The sequence below is a fragment of the Mirounga angustirostris genome, unplaced genomic scaffold (genome assembly GCF_029215605.1).
Source record: "Mirounga angustirostris isolate CCGP_5_RB_7025 unplaced genomic scaffold, mMirAng1.0.hap1 SCAF_1, whole genome shotgun sequence".
Classification (NCBI taxonomy): Eukaryota; Metazoa; Chordata; class Mammalia; order Carnivora; family Phocidae; genus Mirounga; species Mirounga angustirostris.
The window spans coordinates 133,612,709-133,635,953 of NW_026991709.1; the positions used below are offsets into that span (position 1 = coordinate 133,612,709).

General features: G+C 39.4%; 1 protein-coding gene across 3 annotated transcripts in view; it reads left to right on the plus strand.

Annotated features, from left to right (window-relative positions):
- KAT2B (lysine acetyltransferase 2B) overlaps window positions 1-22,352 on the plus strand; it is a 99,033-nt gene extending 76,681 nt beyond the window's left edge. For 2 of the 3 annotated variants that reach the window (XM_064588496.1, XM_045903871.3), the window contains 7 exons: window positions 4,709-4,819; window positions 7,891-8,034; window positions 13,623-13,737; window positions 15,177-15,213; window positions 15,441-15,504; window positions 15,603-15,687; window positions 20,282-22,352. In XM_064588496.1, coding sequence (XP_064444566.1) covers window positions 4,709-4,819; window positions 7,891-8,034; window positions 13,623-13,737; window positions 15,177-15,213; window positions 15,441-15,504; window positions 15,603-15,687; window positions 20,282-20,475 — 750 coding nt within the window. In that variant the 3' untranslated portion in view covers window positions 20,476-22,352. The remainder of the gene's footprint in view (window positions 1-4,708; window positions 4,820-7,890; window positions 8,035-13,622; window positions 13,738-15,176; window positions 15,214-15,440; window positions 15,505-15,602; window positions 15,688-20,281) is intronic. The other variant, XM_045903872.3, reaches the window with a different exon arrangement.
- The last annotated feature ends 893 nt before the right edge of the window (window positions 22,353-23,245 follow it).

Consider the following 23,245-nt stretch of genomic DNA (forward strand, 5'->3'; position numbering starts at 1 on the left):
CGCTCACTGGGCACACGTGGCCAGCGCTCCCGTATTGGGCAGTGTAGGCCTAGGGACAGGGTCGCCTTCTCCAGCTGCAGAGAACCGGTGCCGTTTACAAAAGCCGACAGGGAGTCACTGGAAGGAATCCTTCTCTGCCTGAGGGCGACGGCCAGTGCTGTGGGTACTTTTGTGTTCAGTAACAGCTTTACTCGACCCACCGCGCCTGTTAGCGCTGCTGTGATTTCTTTTCACAAAGCACAAAATGGGGCTTTTTGTCTTTGACTCATAGTACTGAGCATCAAAGGATAGACGTTTGGAACCCATCAGTCATACCTCTGTCATTCTGAGCGGGGAAGGCGGGGGCCCAGGTTTGCTTGAAACGGACATCTGGCGCTTTTGCACGACATTCTGACAGTGTGTCTTTAGATGGTGCTGTTGCTGTGCTTATCACTATTTTATTTTTCCCTAGCCTGAGTGAGAAGTAGTTCAAGTATCCAGAGTTTAGAAGCTTCCTTGGAAGGAAAATTTGTTTGGCTTTTCCTAGGGAGAGGGAGCTGGCCCATATGTCTTTGGTTTATAATTCCAGAAAAAGGTGGCAAAATTTCTGTTTTCAGAGAAAGCTACACCAAGGTGGACTTGGACACTTTTAGGGATACCGGAGGAAAACTAACGGTATTTAATATGAATTGGGTGCTTTGTCTTACTACTTCCCAGACGGGCAATTGATTTTTTTTCCCCAAACCATGTAATTTTCTAAAGACTTGCAGGAGGGTGGCCAAACATGACAAACTCAGTAGGAATCCTAGAACTAGAAAAAAGCCACGTTTTTGTAAATGATTTGAAACTGTAGCTCTAGAAAATGAAGATTAGTCTTTCACAACTGAATAGAACGGGTAAGTTTGATGAAAGCCGGTGCTGGCACCTATTTGGGAAAAAAACCTCAAGTTCGTAAGTGGAGGTCTTAGATTTTTATTTAATATGTTAAAAATCTTGGCTAAATGATACTTCCAAATTTGCATCCACTCATTTCAGAGAAGCAGGCTTACATATAAATTCCTGTGATGCTTTAAATAAGGTTTGTATGTGAATTTATCTTGCTCAAAGCACACACAAGATGAATGACATTTCAGAATTTACTTGAAAAGCTCATCACCCAGTTTTAGAATTATCTTGTCATTTAAGAACTATTTGGATTTGAAATTGGGCAAATTTAAAGTTGCATAACTAATATTTATATATCATAATAAATGTGTATTTTTTATTTTTTTTTTAAAGATTTTATTTATCTGATAGCGTGAGCAAGGGGGAGGAGGAGGGGCAGAGGGAGAGGGAGAAGCAGACTCTGCTTCAGTGCGTATATGTGGTTATTTAAATTTATATTTAGATCAGTTAAAGTTAAATAAAATTTAAAATTCAGTTCCTTATTTACACAAGTACTCAATAGCTACACGTGACTAATGGCTACCATATTGGATAGCATAGATAAAAAACATTTCCATCATTGCAGAAATTTCTGTTAGTGCTGATATAGAGCTATTTTACCCTTTTTCCATAGTATCTCATAATATGGAAGCACCATAATTTATATAATCATTCCCTATTGAAGACATTTATGTTTATTTACACTTATTTTTCTGTCACAAACAGTGCTCTCTTTGGAAATGTTTTTCTGGACAGTGAGAAGTGAAATTGATGCAGGATTGAATATGCCCTGTCTAAATTAAAAAAAAATATTTCCAGTTTGCCCTTCTCAGTGGGTTTACCGATTTACACTTTCACCCATGGTTTTGGAGGGTACTGTTTCTCCTGTCTTTACTGAAACTGGCTGGGTGCCATCAACCTTCAAGATGGTTGCGTACCGTTGACTGCAATGTTGCGTTTCTTGATGGAGTGCTCTAATTACTGTTGAGGTCAAGCATCTTATGTATTTTTTATTGGTTATATTTACTGCTTGTTCCTGGCCTTTGACAGTTTTTCTTTTAGGCTGTCTTTCTTTTTTGTACTAATCCCATAGAAGCTATTAAATCTTTGTGATATGTGTTACAACTATGCCCTCTCAATTTGTCATTCGTCTTTTGTTTATGGTATCTTAAATTGCTTATAATAACTTTAAGGAGTTTTAAAATTTAAAATAATCTACTTAATAATCAGTTCTTTATGTTTTTGCATTTTGTATTTTTTTTAGGAAGCCTTTTTGTACCCTTAGGTTATAAACCCACTTTCGTGTATCTTTTTATAATACTTTTGTATGGGTTTATTTTTCTTTACATTTAGATTTCCAATCCGTCTTCTTAACCTTGTTTTCCATTTGACAAATTCTTCTTTTTTTAAATTTTGTTTATTTATTTGAAAGAGAAAGTGTGCATGCACGCACGCGCACGAGAGAGAGAGAGAGAGGTCGCGAGCGTGTGAGAGCATGAGCGTGAGCGCATGAGCTGGGTAAGGGGCGGAGGGAGAAGCTGACTCCCTGCTAAGCAGGGAGCCCTATGTGGGACCTGAACCCAGGACTCTGGGATCATGACCTGAGCCAAAGGCAGATGCTCAACCAGCTGAGCCACCAGGCGCCCCTTGACAAACTCTTCTTAAGGCCTAGCTTAAACATGTTCTTTTCCTTCTATACCCTCCTCCTTCCCCCTCTTAATTATCTTAAAGACTTTATGTGTAATCTTTTTTTTTCTTAAAGAGAAAGAGGGAAAGAGAGGATGAGGGGAGGGGAAGAGAGAGGAATCTTAAGCAGAGTCCATGCCCAGTGTGTAGCCCATCATAGGGCTGGATTGCACAACCCTCAGATCATGACCTGAGCTGAAATCAAGAGTCGGACACTTAGCTGACTGAGCCACCGAGGTGCCCTGTCTTTTTCTGTATTAAAGATACAAATACATCACTCTATGCTAACATTACACAATAGAAATACACTTTGAGTCTCAAATGCAAGCCACGTATATAATTTTAAATTTTCTAGTAGCTGTATTTTCAAAAGTAAAAAGAAACAGGTGAAATTAATTTTGATATTTTTTATTTAACCTAGTATGTCCAAAATAGTGTCATTTCAACATGTCATAAGGATAAAATGTTACTATTGAGTTTTTTTTTTCCTGATGTGTACTTTACACACTCGTACATTTCAGTTTAGACTAGTCACATTTCAGTTGCTCAAAAACCACATGTGGCTACTGGATACCATGTTGAACAGCACAGCTCTATACTGTTTTTATGTATTTATGTCTTTATCTTCCCCATTTTAACATCTCTTCAAGGAGAGAGACATTTCGTTCCTCTTTTTATCCTAGTTTTATTGAAACTTAGAATATTAGTATTGTAAAATGGTTGGGATAAGCTAAAATGTCCCTGGGTAACATCAGGGGAAGAATAACTTCCAGAAGAATGAGATTGTAATACTGTTCTCCGATTTACTGGGCAGACCATCCTCTAATTATTATGCTTGGTCTTTCCATGCTTTAGGGCATTGTTATACAAGAGAAAGCCCAGAAAAGAGTGATTAGATTAATAAGGGGTCTTCCAAATCGTGCCTTTTAAGGAACAGATGGAAACCTCAATGATATTTCACATGGGGTTTGGGAGGTAGGGATGGGCATGAGAGGGTATGGTCTTTAAAGGCTTGAAGAGTTAAGAACAGGAATGAGTCATTGTTACTCTAAGAGTAGAATTAAGGTCAAGAAGTAGAAATAACAAGGGATCAGATCTCAGGTAAACTTTAGGAAGAACTTCCCAACCATAACAATACCTGAGAATGAACTGGTCTATCTCAGGACCAAGGGATCACTCTATACTGGAAGAGGTTTCTAACAGCTCACCTTTTTAGGGTAGATGGCAGAAGACTTCTAGCATCACATGGGATGGAGAGTTAGACCAAATGGTTTCCAAAGATCCTTCTCCCCCTCTGCTACTGCAGTTCCATGAGACCATACCTGTAAGCACATTTGAGTTCTTTAGAAAAGTTTGTCACCAAATTCTAAAATATTTATGTGAAGGTATTTGTGTCTGGATGCTTGGATTTACTTTCACCTCTTTTAATGAGGTTCTAAAACAATCACTTTAAATTTATAGATTTTCTCTAAGCTTTATACACTACTGAAAAACCTGGTACTTGCATTTTTTTTCATATTTTAATCATTAATTTATTCAACATTGTTTGCTGTCTTTAGTTTACTTCCTTATATCCTCTGGCTCACTCAGAGATTCTGGATTTCTTAGACCTTGCTTAGAATGGCCTGATAAGACTAAGATGAAAATCCTGCGTATGTGATATGATACATTTCTTTGGAGGGGTTGCTGATTTGTATACATTCAGGAAACACTTGAGTTAATATTCTAGTAAAGATTAGCACTTTTCATTTACATTGCTCTTTGCATTAGGTTCTCAAATACTTTAAAGATAAGCAGAAATCATAAAGTTAACTCCCCAAACTTCTTTGTTAATATTCAGCAAATACTCTTTAGGATTGAACCAGCAGCTTGTAGCCTTCCAAAGAACCAGAAACTTGTATTTTAAAATGATGATTGTATCTTGATTCAAGGATTTTGAATTTTTTGGTTTTGTAGGTCATTTTCAAAGTTCAGAAATGCATGAAAGGGTGTTAGTATTATATTGGTAAAATATATCAAAGTACCAACTCCTAAATTTGTCAACATTTCCCAGTGAATTTGTAGGAATGTGTTTTCTCCAGAACCTAATATATTTATCTGTATACTAACTTCCACATAGGGCTATGGAACGCACCTGATGAATCACTTGAAAGAATATCATATAAAACATGATATCCTGAACTTCCTCACATATGCAGATGAATATGCAATTGGTTATTTCAAGAAACAGGTAAGTTTTTCACTGTGCAACTCTGTTCTGTCATTTCTTTTCTTTAAATATACTCAGGTAGCCTTCATCCAATCCAAGGAAGTTTTTCCACTGGCATTTTCTACTTAAAAGAAGGACATACATTTATTTTTTAATCCTTAGGCCAGGACTAAGCTTCAGACTGTAGTAGAGGGTATGACCAGCACATAGTAAGTACTAAAGAAATATTTGTTGAGTGAATGAATGAATGCCATCTATAAATGAAGTATAATATTGCATCCTGAATTTCTAAAATATGGTATCCCCAGGCTAAGGAGAAATTCCCAGGGCTGGGTGAGTAGAGTTCTCCATGAATAAGAGAAATAGAGTCAGTCTCTGGACAGCCTCCATTTATGACAGCAGAAAGAAAATGATGAAGTTTATGAAGGGCTCCTGACGATCCTTCTTCAGCAGCACACAGCAGGCTAGGAGCTTGGCTGCCATCTTGGTCCTTCCTTATCAGAAGTTTTCAGCTCAACTTTTTAAGGAGCTTTTTATTCTCAGTTTTCAGCTCAGCTTTTTCTTCTTTGGCTGCGTATTTTTTTAAATAGTGCTTTATAATTCCAAGTAATGTAAAGTTATTGTAGAAATTTTGGAAGACATAGTAAAGCAGAATGAAGAAAATTCATTTGTAATTCTACCATCCAAAGAGATTTACTGGTAATGTTTTGATATGTACCCTTCTAATAATGTTCTGTGTATGTGTTCATGTGTACGTATGTATATAAATATAATATTTGGCTCATATTATATGTAATTGAATTACTTGCCCCTTTCACTTAATATATTCTGATTATTATTTACATAATTTTTGTTGGTTCTCTGAAATTTTATGGCATAATTAGAAAATAATTCATTAAACCAATACCACATTTTTAGGACATTCAGTCTTTCTTGTATGTAAGTATACATTTATAAGTATGTGTTCGTATGTATGTTGCCCTCATCTATGATAAGTTTGCTTAGAATAAATGTCCAGAAGTAGAGTTGTTTCCAGATGTATCTAAGGCTTTTGTTACGCATTACCAAATACTGTAGCAATTTCTATTGTAAGCAATATATAACGGGGTTCAGGAAAAGGTTTGATAATTGAGAAATATATTTTTTACTCCTTCCCTAGATAATAAATTGTGTATGTTTGCATTTATTTAATCATTGTGAAGTTTGATGTACTTTTTCTTGTTCATTGACCCTTTGTAGTTCTTCTTCTGTTTTTGAATTGCCAATTCATTGTATTTTGCCTCTTTTTCTACTAAAATATTTATTTTCACATTGATTTATGAGGACTCTTTGTATATAAGGATATTAACCTTTTATTTTATGATTTTTCTTCCGCTTGTCAGTTGTTTCAGCATTCCTTATGACTTTTGATGTACAGATCCTTAAAGATTTCATTACATAAAATCTATTAACTTCTTTTTGTATAAGGCTCATGTGATTAGAGAGTTTTTCCTCCTCTGATGTCAGATAGCTATCTCCTATTTTGTTTTCTTCTCATTCTTTGGGATGTGTCTGTGACTTTTATAATAAAACTCATTTGGGAGAACTCAGTGGGATTGTTAACTGAAGGCTTGACTGTCAGCTTTCTTAGGCTGCAACTGCATTGCAGATCTTGAAATACGGTTCTTAAATGACTTGTCTGTAGTCCTCTTTGAGGATGATGGCCAGGATTGCTTGGAAAATAAGTTTTTGCTGAAAGGGCGGCAGGACACTGCTGGAGATAGTTCTTAATTCCAAATAATTTACCACAAAGAAGGCATTGTAAGGAAAATTATGTTTATGATATAAATACATGAATATATATCCTGTAGCACTAGGTTATTGCAGATTAAAGTATGTAAATGAATATATTGTTTTGGTTTTTTTTTTTAAAGATTTTATTTATTTATTTGAGAGAGAGAGTGAGAGAGAGAGAGAGCACAAGAGGGGGGAGCCAGAGAGGGAGAAGCAGACCCCCTGCCGAGCAGGGAGCCCGATGCGGGGCTCGATCCCGGGACTCCAGGATCATGACCTGAGCCGAAGGCAGACGCTTAACCAACTGAGCCACCCAGGCGCCCTGTAAATGAATATATTGTAAATAAATGCCACTGACATACTACACATTATGATGGTCTGGAAGTTTTTGCCAATACAGTAGGGGTTTCATTTCCTCAACATCAAAGTTTTTGGGGCACCTGGGTGGCTCAGTCGGTTAAGCGTCTGCTCAGATCGTGATCTTAGGGTCCTGGGGTCGAGCCCCATGTCGGGCTCCCTGCTCAGTGGGGAGTCTGCTTCTCCCTCTCCCTCTGCCCCTCCTAACCCCCCACTTGTGCTCTCTTTCTCTCTCTCTCAAATAAATAAAATCTAAAAAGAAAAAAAAAGGTAATAAGTAATTAAGTAATCTCTATATCCAATGTGGGACTCGAACTCACAACCCCAAGATCAAGAGCCTCATGCTCCAGGGTGTCTGGGTGGCATAGTTGGATAAGCATCCGACTCTTGGTTTCAGCTCAGGATGTGATCTCAGGGTTGTGAGATCGAGCCCTGCATCGGGCTGTGCACTCAGCGTGGAGTCTGCTTAGGTTTCTCCCTCTCACTCTGCTCCTCCCCCCACTCTCTCTCCCTCAAATAAATAAAATCTTAAAAAAGAGTCACAGATGGTCACATGCTCTACTGACTGAGCCAGACAGGCACCTCTAATTACTATATTTTTTGATAAGCTTTTCTTTCAGAACTTAGACTGATTTTTGATTTGTTGAGAATCTTGGGGTCCCCTCCCCAATTTGGGAGAAACTGTTCAATTTAATATAAAATTCAACCTTATATTAGTTCTGTTAAAAACCGTTTAGTATAATTTGTGTTTTACTCGGATTATTTTTTTATGTTGTCTTGCTTCCTGTTTGCTGTTTGATTTTTGATGTTTTTGAACTCCACAGAGGGGTTTCATGCTAATCCTTTCCAGAATAATATGATGAGAACTTGAAAAAAGTGTATCTTGCTGCCTACCACACAGTTTGCACTCAGTGGATATTTGTTGCACAATGGCCATATGAATGAATTTATTTGCTTTGCAGGGTTTCTCCAAAGAAATTAAAATACCTAAAACCAAATATGTTGGCTACATTAAAGATTATGAAGGGGCCACTTTAATGGGATGTGAGCTAAATCCACGGATCCCATACACAGAATTTTCTGTCATCATTAAGAAGCAAAAGGAGGTAAGCACATGACTGACTCTATTCCTTCCATACAGGCTGGTCTTCTTTGGGTGAGTTGCATATCTCTGGGCTCTATGTGGACGGCTCTACTGGATATCATCGTAATTTCAGTTTGCTATGGTTTGTATAGATTTCTTCTTTGATGGTATGCTTGATCTGTTTCCTCTCTAGGTACCATTCCTAAGAGGGTCAACACTGGTTAAACTGGTGTAAAATACAAAAGTTGTAAAATACGACACCTTCACCTTCAAGGCCTTTTACTTTCTAGCCTCATGTACGCTTCCCAAACTTACTTCTTTGCTTATCTAAACTCTTCTCTAAAAGCCATTACTGATGCTTTAAGCCTCTAGCTTGGTGTCTTTATCCAGTTCCCACCTCACTCTCCCAACAGACATACAAGTAGGACCACTTTGGCCTGTGTTCAGTTTCTTCTTTGAACTTCACTAGCACTAGTTTGATCCACTTATTTGAATTTTTGTTATTCATCATCTTACGTGGGCATTTATCTTGGCGTGTATCCATCTCTCCTTTTAACATTGCACCTTCCGAAGGCCTATACTTCTAGGAATTCCGTGATTTGTTACCTCATTTTGGTTGGGGTGAAGTCTTTTATATATATGAACTAAAAGAGAAACAGTGAGAGGAAAGGTTGATAGATTTGACTACATAGTAATTTTACATTTGTCCAAGACGGAAAAAAAATACCATAGAAAGCATAATTGGGAAGTGTGCATTTATTAAATGAACAAATTTTATGTTAAGCCCAGGATCACCTCCTCACTCCCCCTAGTTCCTTGGAGTTCAAAAATGGGCTTTGTGGCTGTGTCATCCCTCATCATTTCCACTTTATACTTCTGTTACTCATTCTAGTGCACTTTTTTTCTAGCAAGTAACTAAAAAAGGCATTTGTCTTAAACCCCGTCTTTGTTTTCTGGTTTCTACTAATGTTCCTTAATCCCACTTCTCAGTTGTTTGTCAGACATCATCAACATAACAGACATAAAACTCCTTATACAGTGTCGTGCGTAGTAGGTGCTCAATAAATATTTTTCTTCTTTACTTAAAGTGGGTCAGGCTTGTTCTTATGAATGTGGGTGAAAGGCTTTTTTTCTTTTTTTAGAAAATAAAAACAACCTTTGTTGTTTGTCGCTCAGAGATGCCAGCCTTAGAGAGAATTCCAAATAGGGTACTTGGAGAGTTAATAAAAGCACAGCAGGCTCCTCTCTCTGTCTCTTTCTAAAGAGCTAGCTTTCTTCATTGTTCTCTTTGGGCTCTAATGAGCAGGTCTGTATTCAGCAGCTCCGTGTTCAGCATGAGGGGCTGCTGGCCAGCTACAGCCATCACCAGGCAGTCAGCTGCCCGTCCCTCCTTCCTCCTCTGAGGAGCACCCATGCATCTCTGGTGAAAGCAGAGAGCAGGAGTCCCCTGCAGATTCGCCTCGTCCGGATCTGTTGGCTCTTAATGCGGACAGGGGAAAGCCATAAGCACAGAGCTAGCCAAAGCAGTCAGTTGGTTAGAAGACAGTGCTCCCTCCCCTTTCTTTTTCTCCTCCCCTCTTGGATCTCATCTCCCTCTCGCCTCACCTTCCCTGTTTGCCTCCAGCCTTCTCTAACACATGCCACTGAGTGGATGATGCAGGCTGGGAGCTGTTAACCTAGATTCTTTCAAAGAGACCTGAAGTCACCATAATAAAATACTGGATTCGTGTAGTATCTTCTTCCACAGAATTCAAATGATTTTCGCAAGTATCTTCCTTCCAACTTTTGAAAACCCCCTTGTGGAAGACAGGGACTAATGGTAGTAGCAAACAAATTGTAAGTAGATGGAGGGCTTTCCTGGCCCCTGAAAGCATGCAAGAGCAGAATAAGTTGTGGTTGTGTCTAGTGGAGATGGAGAGAGCAAGCTAGTGCAGTTGGACAGGGGAGCAGAGTAGGAGTTGAGGGCTACTTTGTGAGTGTTGACTTCAAGGGGAAGGTGGGATCCGTAGGGACCTAGCGTCATTGGAGGTGTCTTTGTGGGAAATAATGTTTGAACTCTTTTGAGCCTGCTGAATCCCATCAGCATGAGCAAAGATTCAGAGTCCAACATAAGTAGATTCATGGGCACATGAACAGTGAGGACCATAGGTGTGCTGGTGATAAAAGCCACTATTTGAGAAAGTGTGAATAGGTCATGAGCCGGCAGAGTTGAGTGTATATATGCATGTGTGCATGTGTGTATGGGGAGGTGGAGTTGGGATGTAGGGATACGTCTCAAATCTTCATCCGAGTGTGAGACAACAAGGGAAAGTAAGGGTGATGCCAACCAATGAGATCTTTGTAAGAACACTTGCTAAGACTTGGTGGCATATTAGAGATGGGGGAGTTCCCCCAAATCTTATGTTTGGGGAGACTAAAACGGAAGGGATGGAATGGGAGAAGGATTTGAGGAGAGAATGATGATGACATGGTGGAGAAGTGGAGACATTTTCAAGGGAGGTGAAGATAAAAGACTGAAACAGAAGTATAGTGTCTCCTTTCTTCAAAGCAACCCTTGGAGGCACAGAGGGGTTAAGAAGCCCTCTACTGTCATTACGGAGTCACTCACCAGGACCCTGCCACCTTCAAGGTGCTACCCAAGGGGTGTGGAAGCCACCTGGGTGGGTTATCACATCTGAGAGTATCCTTGATAAAGAGAAAAAGTTTTAAAATTATATTTGAAATTATGTTTTCTGAAGGTGTTTAAGAGAGTACCATTGCGATTCTCTTTTAAAAAGACTTAGACTGGGGTGGGTGCCTGGCTGGCTCAGTCAGAAGAGCATCTGACTCTTGATCTTGGGGTTGTGAGTTTGAGCCCCACATTGGGTGTAGAGATTATTAGATAAATTAAAAAACTTAAAAAAAAAAAAGGGTTACACTCAGGGCTCCTGGCTGGCTCAGTCAGAAGAGCATGTGACCCTTGATCTTGGGGTTATAAATTCAAGCCCCACGTTGGGTATAGATAGAGATTACTTAAAAATAAAATCTTTTTTCTTTCCTTTTTTTAAATTAATTTATTTTAGAGAGAGAGAGAAAGAGAGAGCATGAGTGCATGGAGGGGCAGAGCTAGAGAAGCTCAAGCACATTCCCCACTGAGCCGGATGCCTTGCAGGGCTGGATCCCACAACCCTGAGTTTACTACCTGAGCTGAAATCACTAGTGGGACGCTTAATCGACTGAGCCACCCAGGCGCCCCCAAAAATCTTAATAAAAATAAAAAGACTTAGACTCATAAATAAACAGAGGGAGAGCATCCATCTAGATCTATCCTGTCCAAAGTGGCATCTGCTAGCTACATTATGGCTTCTGAGTGCTTGCTATGTGGCTAGTTGAAATTGAGATGCACTGTAAGTATAAAATACACTCCGATTTTGAAGACCTGTTAGGAATAAAAGAATGTAAAATATCTCATACATATTTTTTCTATGATTATATGCTGCAGTGATAATATTTTGGATATATTGGATTAAGTAAAAATATATTGTTAAAATCAATTTTACCTATTACTTTTTACTTTAAGAAATGTGGCTACTGGAACATGGGGGTGGGGTGGCTCAGGTCATGTGTGATCTCAGGGTCCTGGGATCCAGCCCCCGATTCTGGGCTTCCTATTCAGTGGGGGGAGTCTGCTTCTCCCTCTGCCCCTCCCTCCTGCTTGTGTGCTCTTTCTCTCTTTCTTCTCTCTCAAATAAATAAATAAGATCTTAAAAAAATTTACATGAGCTGATTGCATTATATTTCTGTTGCACAGCAGTGAACTGGATTTACCAGGCATATACTTTTACTAGTCCCATTCACCTTACGAAGTTCTTTGTTTAATTGTCAGGGTGAAAATGCATTCATGCTGGAGCATTTACCAATGATATGTTTGAGATCAAGCTGTTAGGACCTGGAATTTTTTGTTTTCCTTTGTGAATTCAATTAATGACTGCTACTGTGTTTTTCTTCTTCAAAAAAATTTTTTTTTTTTAAAGATTTTTTGTTTATTTATTTGACAGAGAGAGAGCGAGAAAGGGAACACAAGCAGGGGGAGTGGGAGAGGGAGAAGCGGGCTTCCCGCCGAGCAGAGAGCCCGATGCGGGGCTCGATCCCAGGACCCTGGGATCATGACCCGAGCTGAAGGCAGACGCTTAGCGACTGAGCCACCCAGGCACCCCTCTTTTTCAAATTTTCATTGAAATTCTAGTTAGCTAACATATAGTGTAACGTAGAATTTAGTGATTCATCATTTACATATAACACCCAGCGCTCATCACATGCCCTCCTTAATGCCCATCACCCATTTAGCCCATCCCCTGTCCACCCCCCTCCAGCAACTCTCAGTTTGTTCTCTACTGTTTAAAGTCTCTTATGGTTTGCTTCCCCCTCCCCTCTTTTCTCCCCCTGTTTTGTTTTTTCTTGTCCCAAATCAGTTATGACATAGTTAATTTCGGGATGGCTATTTTTAATTAATTTTTTTCTTTTTTTAAATGGGAAACTGCACTGCTTTGGAAATAGTTGACCTCAGTACATTAGGAACTATTCTACAAGACAAACACCTCTCAGAATTCCCTAATCCATCCTGGGTGCTGACACGAGGCGGGTGTGTCGCCTCAACAATTTGGAGCTGTTTTTTTGATGCAAACAGTGTAAGTTAGGGCTCAAGCCTTGAAAATTTGGAGTAATAATGTCATCCTTCCAGGGGCGCCTGGGTGGCTCAGTTGGTTGAGCGACTGCCTTCGGCTCAGGTCATGATCCTGGAGTCCCGGGATCGAGTCCCGCATCGGGCTCCCTGCTCGGCAGGGAGCCTGCTTCTCCCTCTGACCCTCCCCCCTCTCATGTGCTCTCTCTCTCATTCTCTCTTTCCCAAATAAATAAAATCTTTAAAAAAAAAAAAAGAAAAGAAAATGGTTGGGCGCCTGGGTGGCTCAGTTGGTTAAGCGACCGCCTTCGGCTCAGGTCATGATCCTAGAGTCCCTGGATCGAGTCCCGCATCGGGCTCCCTGCTCAGCGGGGAGTCTGCTTCTCCCTCTGACCCTCCCCCCTCTTGTGCTCTCTCTCTCATTCTCTCTCTCAAATAAATAAATAAAATCTTTAAAAAAAAATAATAATGTCATCCTTCCTGGCAAGGCGGCGGTGGGGGGGGGGGGTAGCGACACTTTCTGAGGCCTGTTCAAGAGCCCTCCAGTCGGAAGGGAACATTTAGTTCCTAGTCAGGGGATGTGAAGAGGTCCAGATGCTGGGGCTGGGCTGCGTAGCCGATCAGCTCCGGCAGAGGCTCCTCAGAGAAATAGGGCAGAATAATTGGCTCCTTTGTGAAAGAGGACAGCGGGCCCCAAGGGCAGTGTGTTCTCTCAATGTTGGCTTTTTGGATGGCAGGGGACAAGTATTCAAAGACGGTTGTGTGAATGCCCCTGGAGGTGTATGGTGTAATAGAACGTTTTCAGGTCTTCCCTGTTCAATAGCATTCACCCTCTCTCCCTGTGCTCGTCCCGAAGACTTTATTTAGGAGACCGACTTCTCAGGTTGACTGACGTAATCTGTAGCCACAGACTTCTGGCACTAAACACATTTTCTTTCTGTGCTTTACAGATCATTAAAAAGCTGATAGAAAGAAAGCAAGCCCAGATTCGGAAAGTATACCCTGGACTTTCATGTTTTAAAGATGGAGTTCGGCAGATTCCAATAGAAAGCATTCCTGGAATTAGTATGTATAGATCTTTCAAGAGCGAAATCTTTTAGTATTGCCATGTGATGTGTTTGAAACGGTTGTCAGAGTGCAGTGATTTGGAAAGCTTTTTGCCTTGCCTGTCTCCATTCGTGGTGTCTGTAGTCTTAAGAAGGGAGCAGATGCTTTCCCTTTGTCTTTTCCCTACTTCTCAGTGCTAACAAATAAGGAGAACTTAGATGACCCCTTCTTATAGCTGTTCATATCCATCATTTATTGAGAGATTACCATTTATAGCACGGGGAAATTCTACTTTTATGTATGGGGTAATTGAGTCTCAGAGTGGTTAAGTCCTTTGACCTCAACTAGCACATGGCCAGTAACTGTCAGAATTAGAAGCAGCAGATGCTGATCTGCAAACGTGTCGCTCTTTTGCACCCTTGCTCATGCTGTCATGATTGCAACCTGCGCAGGTGTGTGCTTGGCCAAATTTGTGTCTCCAAATTTCTAAAAAATATGACTGGGAAACATAATTTGTTCCACGTTTCTTATTTTAGAGTAGTTTTCCCAAGGGTTCTTATCTGCGAGCGTTAGAGATGAATCGTCTTGGGGGAAAACGTACAAAATATCTGTTTTTGTAGATCGAAAGCTGTTGAATAGCTACACTTTTGTTCAGTTCAAATCCAGGATCTTCTAGTATATTGAAGATTTAATACACAACACAAAATCAAACAAACCACAGTTCTCCAGAAAAAAATAAGACCTTATTAGGGCAAGATACATTCCTTCAATACAATAGCTACCCTGTAGCAGATCTTACTGTTACTTCTAGACTTAGAAATTTCACTTCCCTTGTGCCAGGCATTCTTCTGTTTTTTTACATACATCAGCTAATTTCAAAAGCGATAATATCACCTAATTTTTAGAGTTCTGTTTTATAGATTGATAAGTTACTTAACCTCTCTGACTTATCTAGGATAAGTTAGCTTTTAAGGAGAGAGCAAGAAATCAAATCCAGGTCTGTTGGACTTGAGGCTGTGTTTTCTTTCTGCTGCAGTAACCGTCTTGTATTACAAGCAGGTCTTTGCCAAATAAAATAGAGACCAGGACAAAGTTTGTTCTAACCTAAAATAACAGCTTAACTCTTTCACATGGTGATTAGCAAAATGTGATTTAGAGTTCAAAATACACATATGCCCCCAGTACTGGGCGTATTTATTTTTTATGCTTTCCTCTGAAAAGTCGGAGTTCCTGCTTTAGAAAGTGCTAACATGAAGAGGTGTTGGCCTTCTTGGAAATGTTTCATGCTGTTAGCTGTAGAAGGAAGTAACTAATTGCAGTTGATTTCTGTCTCTGCCCAGAAATAGACTTTTATTGAGGCATGCTTGTAATTTATTTCATCTCTGATAAGTATTAATTTTGTTACTCTCTTGACCAAAAGCAGTTCTCATTCAGTGTTTAATTTCGTTGACATATAGGAGAGACAGGCTGGAAGCCGAGTGGAAGAGAGAAAAGGTAAGTAGGACGGGGGAGAGGATATTAATGGAAGTAAGTTTTCTTTCCTCCCAGCAACTTAGGAGGAAGTGGGCAAACTGCTTGTAATCACCTATTCAATTTTCATAAGAAAATTCTGGTTTGGCTCCCATTTTAGGTTTTTGTAAAAATAAGCAGAATAGGAATCCCCTGGCAAGAGGGCAAAAAACTAATCATCGTTCCCTGTTGTTTCCTCTTTTCCTTTCAAGTAAAGAGCCCAAAGACCCTGACCAGCTTTACAGCACGCTCAAGAGCATCCTTCAGCAGGTGAAGGTGGGTGTTTTCTTTTCATTCACCTCATGCAGATATTTTGAAATGATTTCCCACATGGAATTTCCATATTAGATACCTTACTTTTTTCTTTACTCAAGAGCCATCAAAGCGCTTGGCCCTTCATGGAACCTGTGAAGAGAACAGAAGCTCCGGGATATTATGAAGTTATAAGGTTCCCCATGGGTAATGCCATTAACATTTTCTAAGTATAGATTTAACACTCTCTGGATGGCGGTGTGGGGGACACATGGTTGCTGAGGTTGATTTGTACTCTTCTGTTGTAGGGTAGGGTGTGTGTGGTGGGTGGTGGGATTCCCTGCACCCACGGAGGGCCAGTGATAGAGAGCAGAGTGATAAAGGACAGGTGGGTGGCCGAGTCATGTTAGACACTCCTGCAGCTTTTAGAGCCGCCTGCCTCCAGCACTGGATGCAGAGAGCCCAGCTGGGGAACTGCACCCAGCACTAGATGTGAAAACTGGCTGTTGGGACATAACCTTGTTTCTATTCTACACATGGAAAACTCTGGTTCTGTTGCACATGGACGACTTCAGGTTGTCCTCTTGATGTATTTTGAGCCTTTTGAGAATTTTTGAAAGCGACGCAAAAGACATTGGATTAAGGCTGCTTGCCTGCTATACTAGCAGAAGGGGAAATTCTAGTAACGCAGTTCTCGATTTTTCCATGCTCTCGATGGATAATATTAGTGTCACTATTTATACTCCCTTTAAAAGCTTTGTTCCACATCCAATACCAGACAAACAAAAAATGCTTTGGAAATGTCGAATTGTGGAATTTGTTGCTGTGCGTACACCATGCTAAAATGATTAATTGAACCAATTGAGAATCCAATTAAACTAATTTGGCATTGTGTAGATGACAGACAGCTAGCTGAAATGTTTTCAGTCGGTTGTGTGGCCATTGTTTTGGAGACAGCCTGTGTCTTCTGTCCCTTTCCTACCTGCAATCTGTTCCTGGTTCTAAGAAGGTATTAAAATATGAAAGGAAGAATGAAAGGTATCCATTAGTTCCCTGACGAAAGAGTTATTTGTAGGTGTTTTCTATAGCATTGATTTTCACATGAATGTTCTATATAGTCATTGTAATGATTTTGGTAGCCTGTCCTCCTTAATGTGGACCTACATCCATATGCTTTTCTTTCTCTTTTCTCTCTGCCTTGCTTCTCTGTATCTTAGTTATGAAAACCAAAGTGTGAGGGTTGAGTGAGTCTAGAATTCTGAATAGAAGCATGTTTGGGGAATCAGTATTTTCTTTTCTTTTTTAAATTTTTTTTAAAGGTCTTGTTTTTTTTTTTTTTTTTTAAAGATTTTATTTATTTATTCATGAGAGACAGAGAGAGAAAGAGAGAGGCAGAGGGAGAAGCAGGCTCCCAAGGAGCAGGAAGCCCGATGTGGGACTCGATCCCAGGACCCTGAGATCATGACCTGAGCCGAAGGCAGACGCTCAACCATCTGAGCCACCCAGGCGCCCTAAAGGTCTTGTTTTTAAGTAATCTGTATACCCAACATGTGGCTTGAACTTACAGCCCTGAGATCAAGAGTCGCATGCCCTGCTGACTGAGCTAGTCACATGCCCCTCAGTATTTTCCATCCTGTAAAAAATATGTTAAAATCCTTTATGCCCATTTCCAAACTTCAGTTAACTGACCTTTGCATCCTCATCGCCTGGACCATCTCAACTCCCTTATGAAACCCTCATGGGAGGTTGTATGAGTTTGGGGAGAATAATTATCTTTCAGCCCTACTTATGTATGCTCTGAAAACCTGCAATAGTAGGTCTAGAAGGTCCCATCTGTCATAGCCTACTCTCAGCCTGCTTTCTGAAAGTGTTTTGCTTGGTCCAGGCTGAGAAGGGTATGAGCCTGTGTGCATAGCTGAATACTCATGAGGGGAATATTGGGCCTGTTGAACAAGACCAGTGGTAGACTGAAGTGTGTTCTAGACAAAGTTATGAAAATAGTGAATAGTGCTCCTTAGGGGAGCAATAATATTTTTCTTAGGGTGCCTTTAGGTGCTGAGTGAAAGGTGTAGTCTTGTCCCTAAGATGGTCATGTTTTTGAGGACAAGACTGACAAATCAGTAATTTTACTTTCCCCCATTATTGCCTTCTTGGTTTTTTCTAAAAACGTTTCTTTTCTTTCCCTTGTGCTCTCAGAAACTCTTTTTCTCCCATATGAATGAGGTCCAACCTGTGTCATTTAGGGAATCTCAGAAAATCATCTGAGTAGTCTGGCCCAAGCATGTCTTCTTACCATGCGTGCATTGCTGGGCAGGGTTTTCCTATTTACTCAGAACTCCCCAGTTGGTGGGAAGGATGAAAATGGAATAATTTAATGTTTTCTCCATATGTGGTATCACTGATATTTAGTCACCTTCTTTTTTAATCCATGCCATTTGGTCAAGTAAGCCTCTAATAAAGCTAGAGGAAGAAAGTTGTTATTTATTTATTTACTTTAAAGATTTTATTTTTTTTGACAGAGAGAGTGGGAGAGTGAGTGCACAAAGCAAGGGGAGTGGCAGGCAGAGGGAGAGGAGAAGCAGACTCCCCACTGAGCAGAGAGCCTGATACAGGTCTCTCTTGAGCCGAAGGCAGATGCTTAACTGACTGAGCCACCAAGGCACCCGAAAGATGTTGTTTATAACTTAAGAATGGAATAGAAATATAGAAAGGAAATATGGAGAATTGGTTGTAATTATTCTGAAGATCCAAACACTTCTATGACTCTCATTTTGTTTCTGCTGTATTTTAGGCTCTCCCCATCTCTTCGTACCCCCTTTCTTCCAAATAATAGTTTGAAAGCTTTTGGATAAACTTCTTTGTGCCATGTTTCATTCTTTTCCCCCCCATTTTGGTTACACAACTCTTCCTTCTAAAACATAAGCACTATATTGGGCAGCATATCGTAAGTGGTAGGCATTTAGGTGGTAAGGTGAACATCTAACTACCTGGAGAGGCACAATTAATTTCATTGCTCTTTTTTCATTTAATGAGAGGACATCTTCATCTGCTCAGTCACACTCGGGTGAGACATCTAGTGGGGTATTTGCTGAGCTTTTATAAAGTATCTTAACACTTGCCAATTTTCCTTTCCTTCCAAACTGTTTTAGTTAGAGAAGAAAGAGAATTGAAAGTTGAACTCACAGATATGATGACATACCACTAACCAAGAGACGCTTTAGTCAAAGGAAATAGGCAAAAGTACATATTTCCCATTTTTTCTTTGGTGTTTTTTGGTAGATTTAAGATTTTGATGCAAATGAGTTCTCCCCATTTTTGGATGTTGCACATAAATTTATATATCTCACTAGCTAATGATCCCAGTGTATTTGGTTTTAAGTTTCTTTCCTTCTGGAAAATTTGATAATATAGTGGGAGTTTGGGTTATTGGTAGAGGTATTTTTTTATAGCAATTTTGACTTATTTTTCCATGCACAGTTAATATAATTTTTAATGACAGAACCAGACTTAGAGACAACTAGGGACCTATAAGTAGACAAATGTTAGCATCTTCTTTTTTTTTTTAAAGATTTTATTTATCTATTTTATTGTTCTTAAAAAAAGGTTTATTGATTCATTTGAGAGAGAGAGAGAGAGCGTGCACGCGCAAGCCAGTGGAGGAGCAGAGGGAGAGGGAGAAGGAGAGAAATAGGCTCCCCACTGAGTGGGAAGCCTGCTGGGGTCTTGATCCCAGGACCCTGATATCATGACCTGAGCCAAAACCAACAGGCAGCTGCTTAACCAACTGAGCCACCCAGACACCCCTATTTAGTTGAGAGAGAGAGTGCACACGTGTGGAGGGAAGGGGTAGAGGAAGAGGGAGAAAGAATCTCAAGCAGGCTCCATGCTCAGCACAGAGCCTGACGCAGGGCTCAATCCCAGGACCCTGAGGTCGTGACCTGAGCCAAAATCAAGAGTCAGACACTTAACCGACTGAACCACCCAGGTGCACGCAAATGTTAACACCTTCTAATCTGCATGGGATTCTTTAAATCAGTTTTAAGAGTGAGGAGTAAACAAGCCCCATGGTATTCTTACAAGTTTAAATAAAGTACTGTTTTCATTTGAGTATAATTTAAAGCAAGTAGATATATTCGGAAAATACTATTTTTAAAATAATCTCTCAAGGCTTACTTGCTTTAAAAAGAAATTATTGTTTGTGATTTTTTTTTTTTTTTATTGCCTGTGATTCTTATTTCATGGATGGAGCATGAAACTAAACTCATTTGAACCATTTTATATGCAAGGAGACTGGTGTATCTGTAGATTTATTTATGATCAGTTTTTCTAGTTTAGTTCTGTCTCTGTAGCACCAAAACAACTGTGAATTTAATGAAACAAACTCAGTCTTATTGTTTGGATTTAAGTAATGAAATGATTCAGACAAATGTTCCACCTGCTCTACACCATGTAGATAGAGCCTCTTCTGTATAATTCTGAATGAATAGCTAACAGTACTTAGTTTATCATACTTATCACTGCTAATCTACTTAGCTTCCTTGTGCTCAATAGGGGATTGGGCCAGATGACTAATAATGGTCCCTTCAGTGTGAAAATGCTGTGATTTTACAGAAGAAGCCCTCACAACAGAAACAATATAAAATTTAAGAAATGTTTTCCTTGATCGTGTCTCTTAAGCAAGGGCATTGGGATGGTAAAAATGTAGCCAGACTGATGACATAGATTTCTCTCCCTGTCTCCCTTTTGTCAGCTAGAGTTTAAAAGGAGTCAAAGATTGCTAATATTTTTTTTTCCTGTGCAGATCTGAAAACCATGAGTGAACGCCTCAAGAATAGGTACTACGTGTCTAAGAAATTATTCATGGCAGACTTACAGCGAGTCTTTACCAATTGCAAAGAGTACAACCCCCCTGAGAGTGAATACTACAAATGTGCCAATATCCTGGAGAAATTCTTCTTCAGTAAAATTAAGGAAGCTGGATTAATTGACAAGTGATTTTTTCCCCCTTTGCTTCTTAGAAACTCATCAAGCAGTGTGCCTAAAGCAAGGTGGTTTAGTTTTATAAAGAATTGGACATAATGTATTGAAGATACTTGTAAATGTAATAATTAGCACTTTTGAAAAACAAACAGAAAACCTCCTCTTAGCTTTTCAGATATGTATTTAAATTGAAGTCATAGAACATTTTTATTTTATGGAATAGATTTTAATCTATTTACTACTATTAATGTACATTTTCTATGGCATGTCCATTAGCTGACTATTCAATAATAGATTATCAGGGGTTTCCTCAACACCTGTGTATGAGGAGATTGCACATAGTACCAAGATTTGGGGGAATGCAGAAACTTTTCAAACCATGAATGTTTCCATTTTTTTCTAATGGAATGTGAGAGTTTATTTTTATTTTATTCTGAAGGACTTTAAGGAAGGGATACATGATAAAAAGCTTGTAAAAGGTGAAATATGTGATGTTTGAAGTCTCATTGTAGACTTTTTATATATATATTTTTAAAAACACTCATCTAGATGAGGTGCTTTGAGCAGTTCTGAAAAATGCAGTTCCAGAAAAGCAACTGCTTTGATTCCTAAGGAAGAAATTCTAAATAATGCACACTTTTTTATAAGCATCTGGATTTTTGATAATTCTGTCTACCTACAATAAACTTGTGAGCACATAACCACTATTTTAATAATTATTTTCTCTACACAAATGTGTAATATTATATTTGACTTTGCTTGTGCAGGCCATAAGTTCCAAAAGGCAATCTCCTGATGCACAAAGGCATACATTTAAAAACACTGGAGATTGAATCAACATGCTTTAATAAGAAAAGATGCATAATCTACATATGTATCAAATTTGGTGAATCCTTGTTCTAACAAATAAGGATTTTTTCCCTTTTCTATGATATGCATAACCCCACTGATAATGTATTATATGAACATTTTTCCTTTTGCATCTCCAGACTGTATTCATTGTCTGAGGTGAATTAAATCACCAAGATTTGCTGTCAGTATTTTAACACCTGTATTGGAAGACAGACCCAGGGTAATATCCCACTAAAATCCATCATACAACCTTACTAACCTGTCTTGGGATTCCAGCTTAGTGCTTGGATTTATTTCCTGATTAACACTACATAAGTGGGACATCTGCCATCCCGACTCTGGGAGAACCAACTAATATCAAAAAAATGAAGGCCATTTTGATGGTCTTTGACACTAATTTTTATGATACAAATTTATAAACTGATTTTTTGTAAAGGACTAGGTTTTAAAAGTGTATTTAACTTGATGTTTTTTATCAGCTTAAATGAATTAAAATGGTCATGAAATAGTTGTCAAAAACAGTTGCCAGAGATAATCTGCATGAAGGAAAAAACCCTGCAAATGGCTGTTGAGTGGGAAGTATTGTTTTTAATATGTAAGAGATATTCAGAATGCTCACACTGAAAAATGCCTCAACTTTTGTAAGTGTAAGAAACCACCTTGAGTGGCATCTAGATTTCTAATGAAGAATGATGATACAGTTTGGATTAAGTATCTTGGACTGGTTTTAAACAGTGCTTTGTCCAGAATCTGCCAAAGCATCTGTCCAGCTTGGTATCCTGTGAAAGTTTTTTATTTTCTGGGTAGACATTCTTATAGAGTATTGTCTTTAAAATCAGATTGTCTCTTCTATATTGAAAGCATTTTTATGTTTTCTAATTTAAAAATTAATATTTTCTTATAGATATTGTGCAATAAAGCTGAAGTAGGATGTGTGGTTTTTGCAAATGCTTTAACAGCGGATAAAATTTTACATTTGTAAAATTAATATATTGTACTGGTACAACATAGTTTTAAATTATATTTTAAAAGGCTCTCAATTTGGTGTTGTGTTTTCTTCTTCTAGCCTATTAAATTTAACAGGGCAAGTGTATGATCTGGTTGATGACCATCGACTATATCCATAATTCTTAGATTTTAGGCATTTTGATGAAGATGTTTAGAATTGTTGCATTTGTTGGAAGTTTCGTAAAACTTCACGCCCACCGGTGGGAGAATTCCATGAGGAGACACTTGAGTGTGTCTGGGTCTTGCGTGGTTCACTGCATCCTGCCCACTGTCACTCATTAAACGAAGAAAAAAAAATCCTACTGAAAGAAGAGTGTTACTGGTTTAGAAATGAGACGGTTTTTCCCTAGTTTTTCTTTGTGCATCTGTGAAATAGATGAATGAAGAGACAGATAAAAATACAGCTGATTCTTACACATCTCCTCATGAGCTTTTTTTTTTTTTTTTAAAGATTTTTTATTTATTTATTTGACAGAGAAAGACACAGCGAGAGAGGGAACACAAACGGGGAGTGGGAGAGGGAGTAGCAGGCCTCCCGCGGAGCAGGGAGCCCGATGCGGGACTCGATCCCGGGACTCCAGGATCATGACCTGAGCCGAAGGCAGTCGCTTAACCAACTGAGCCACCCAGGCGCCCCAATACTTATCATTTCTTTTTTTTTTTTTTTTTAAAGATCTTTTATTTATTTATCTGAGAGAGAGAATGGGAGACAGAGAGTATGAGAGGGGGAGGATCAGAGGGAGAAGCAGACTCCCTGCCGAGCAGGGAGCCCGATGCGGGACTCGATCCCGGGACTCCAGGATCATGACCTGAGCCGAAGGCAGTCGCTTAATCGACTGAGCCACCCAGGCGCCCTCCTCATGAGCTTCTAATGTTACTCAAGAGGGCTGACTGCAGGAGAGAACACAGTATCCTCTTGGGGGTA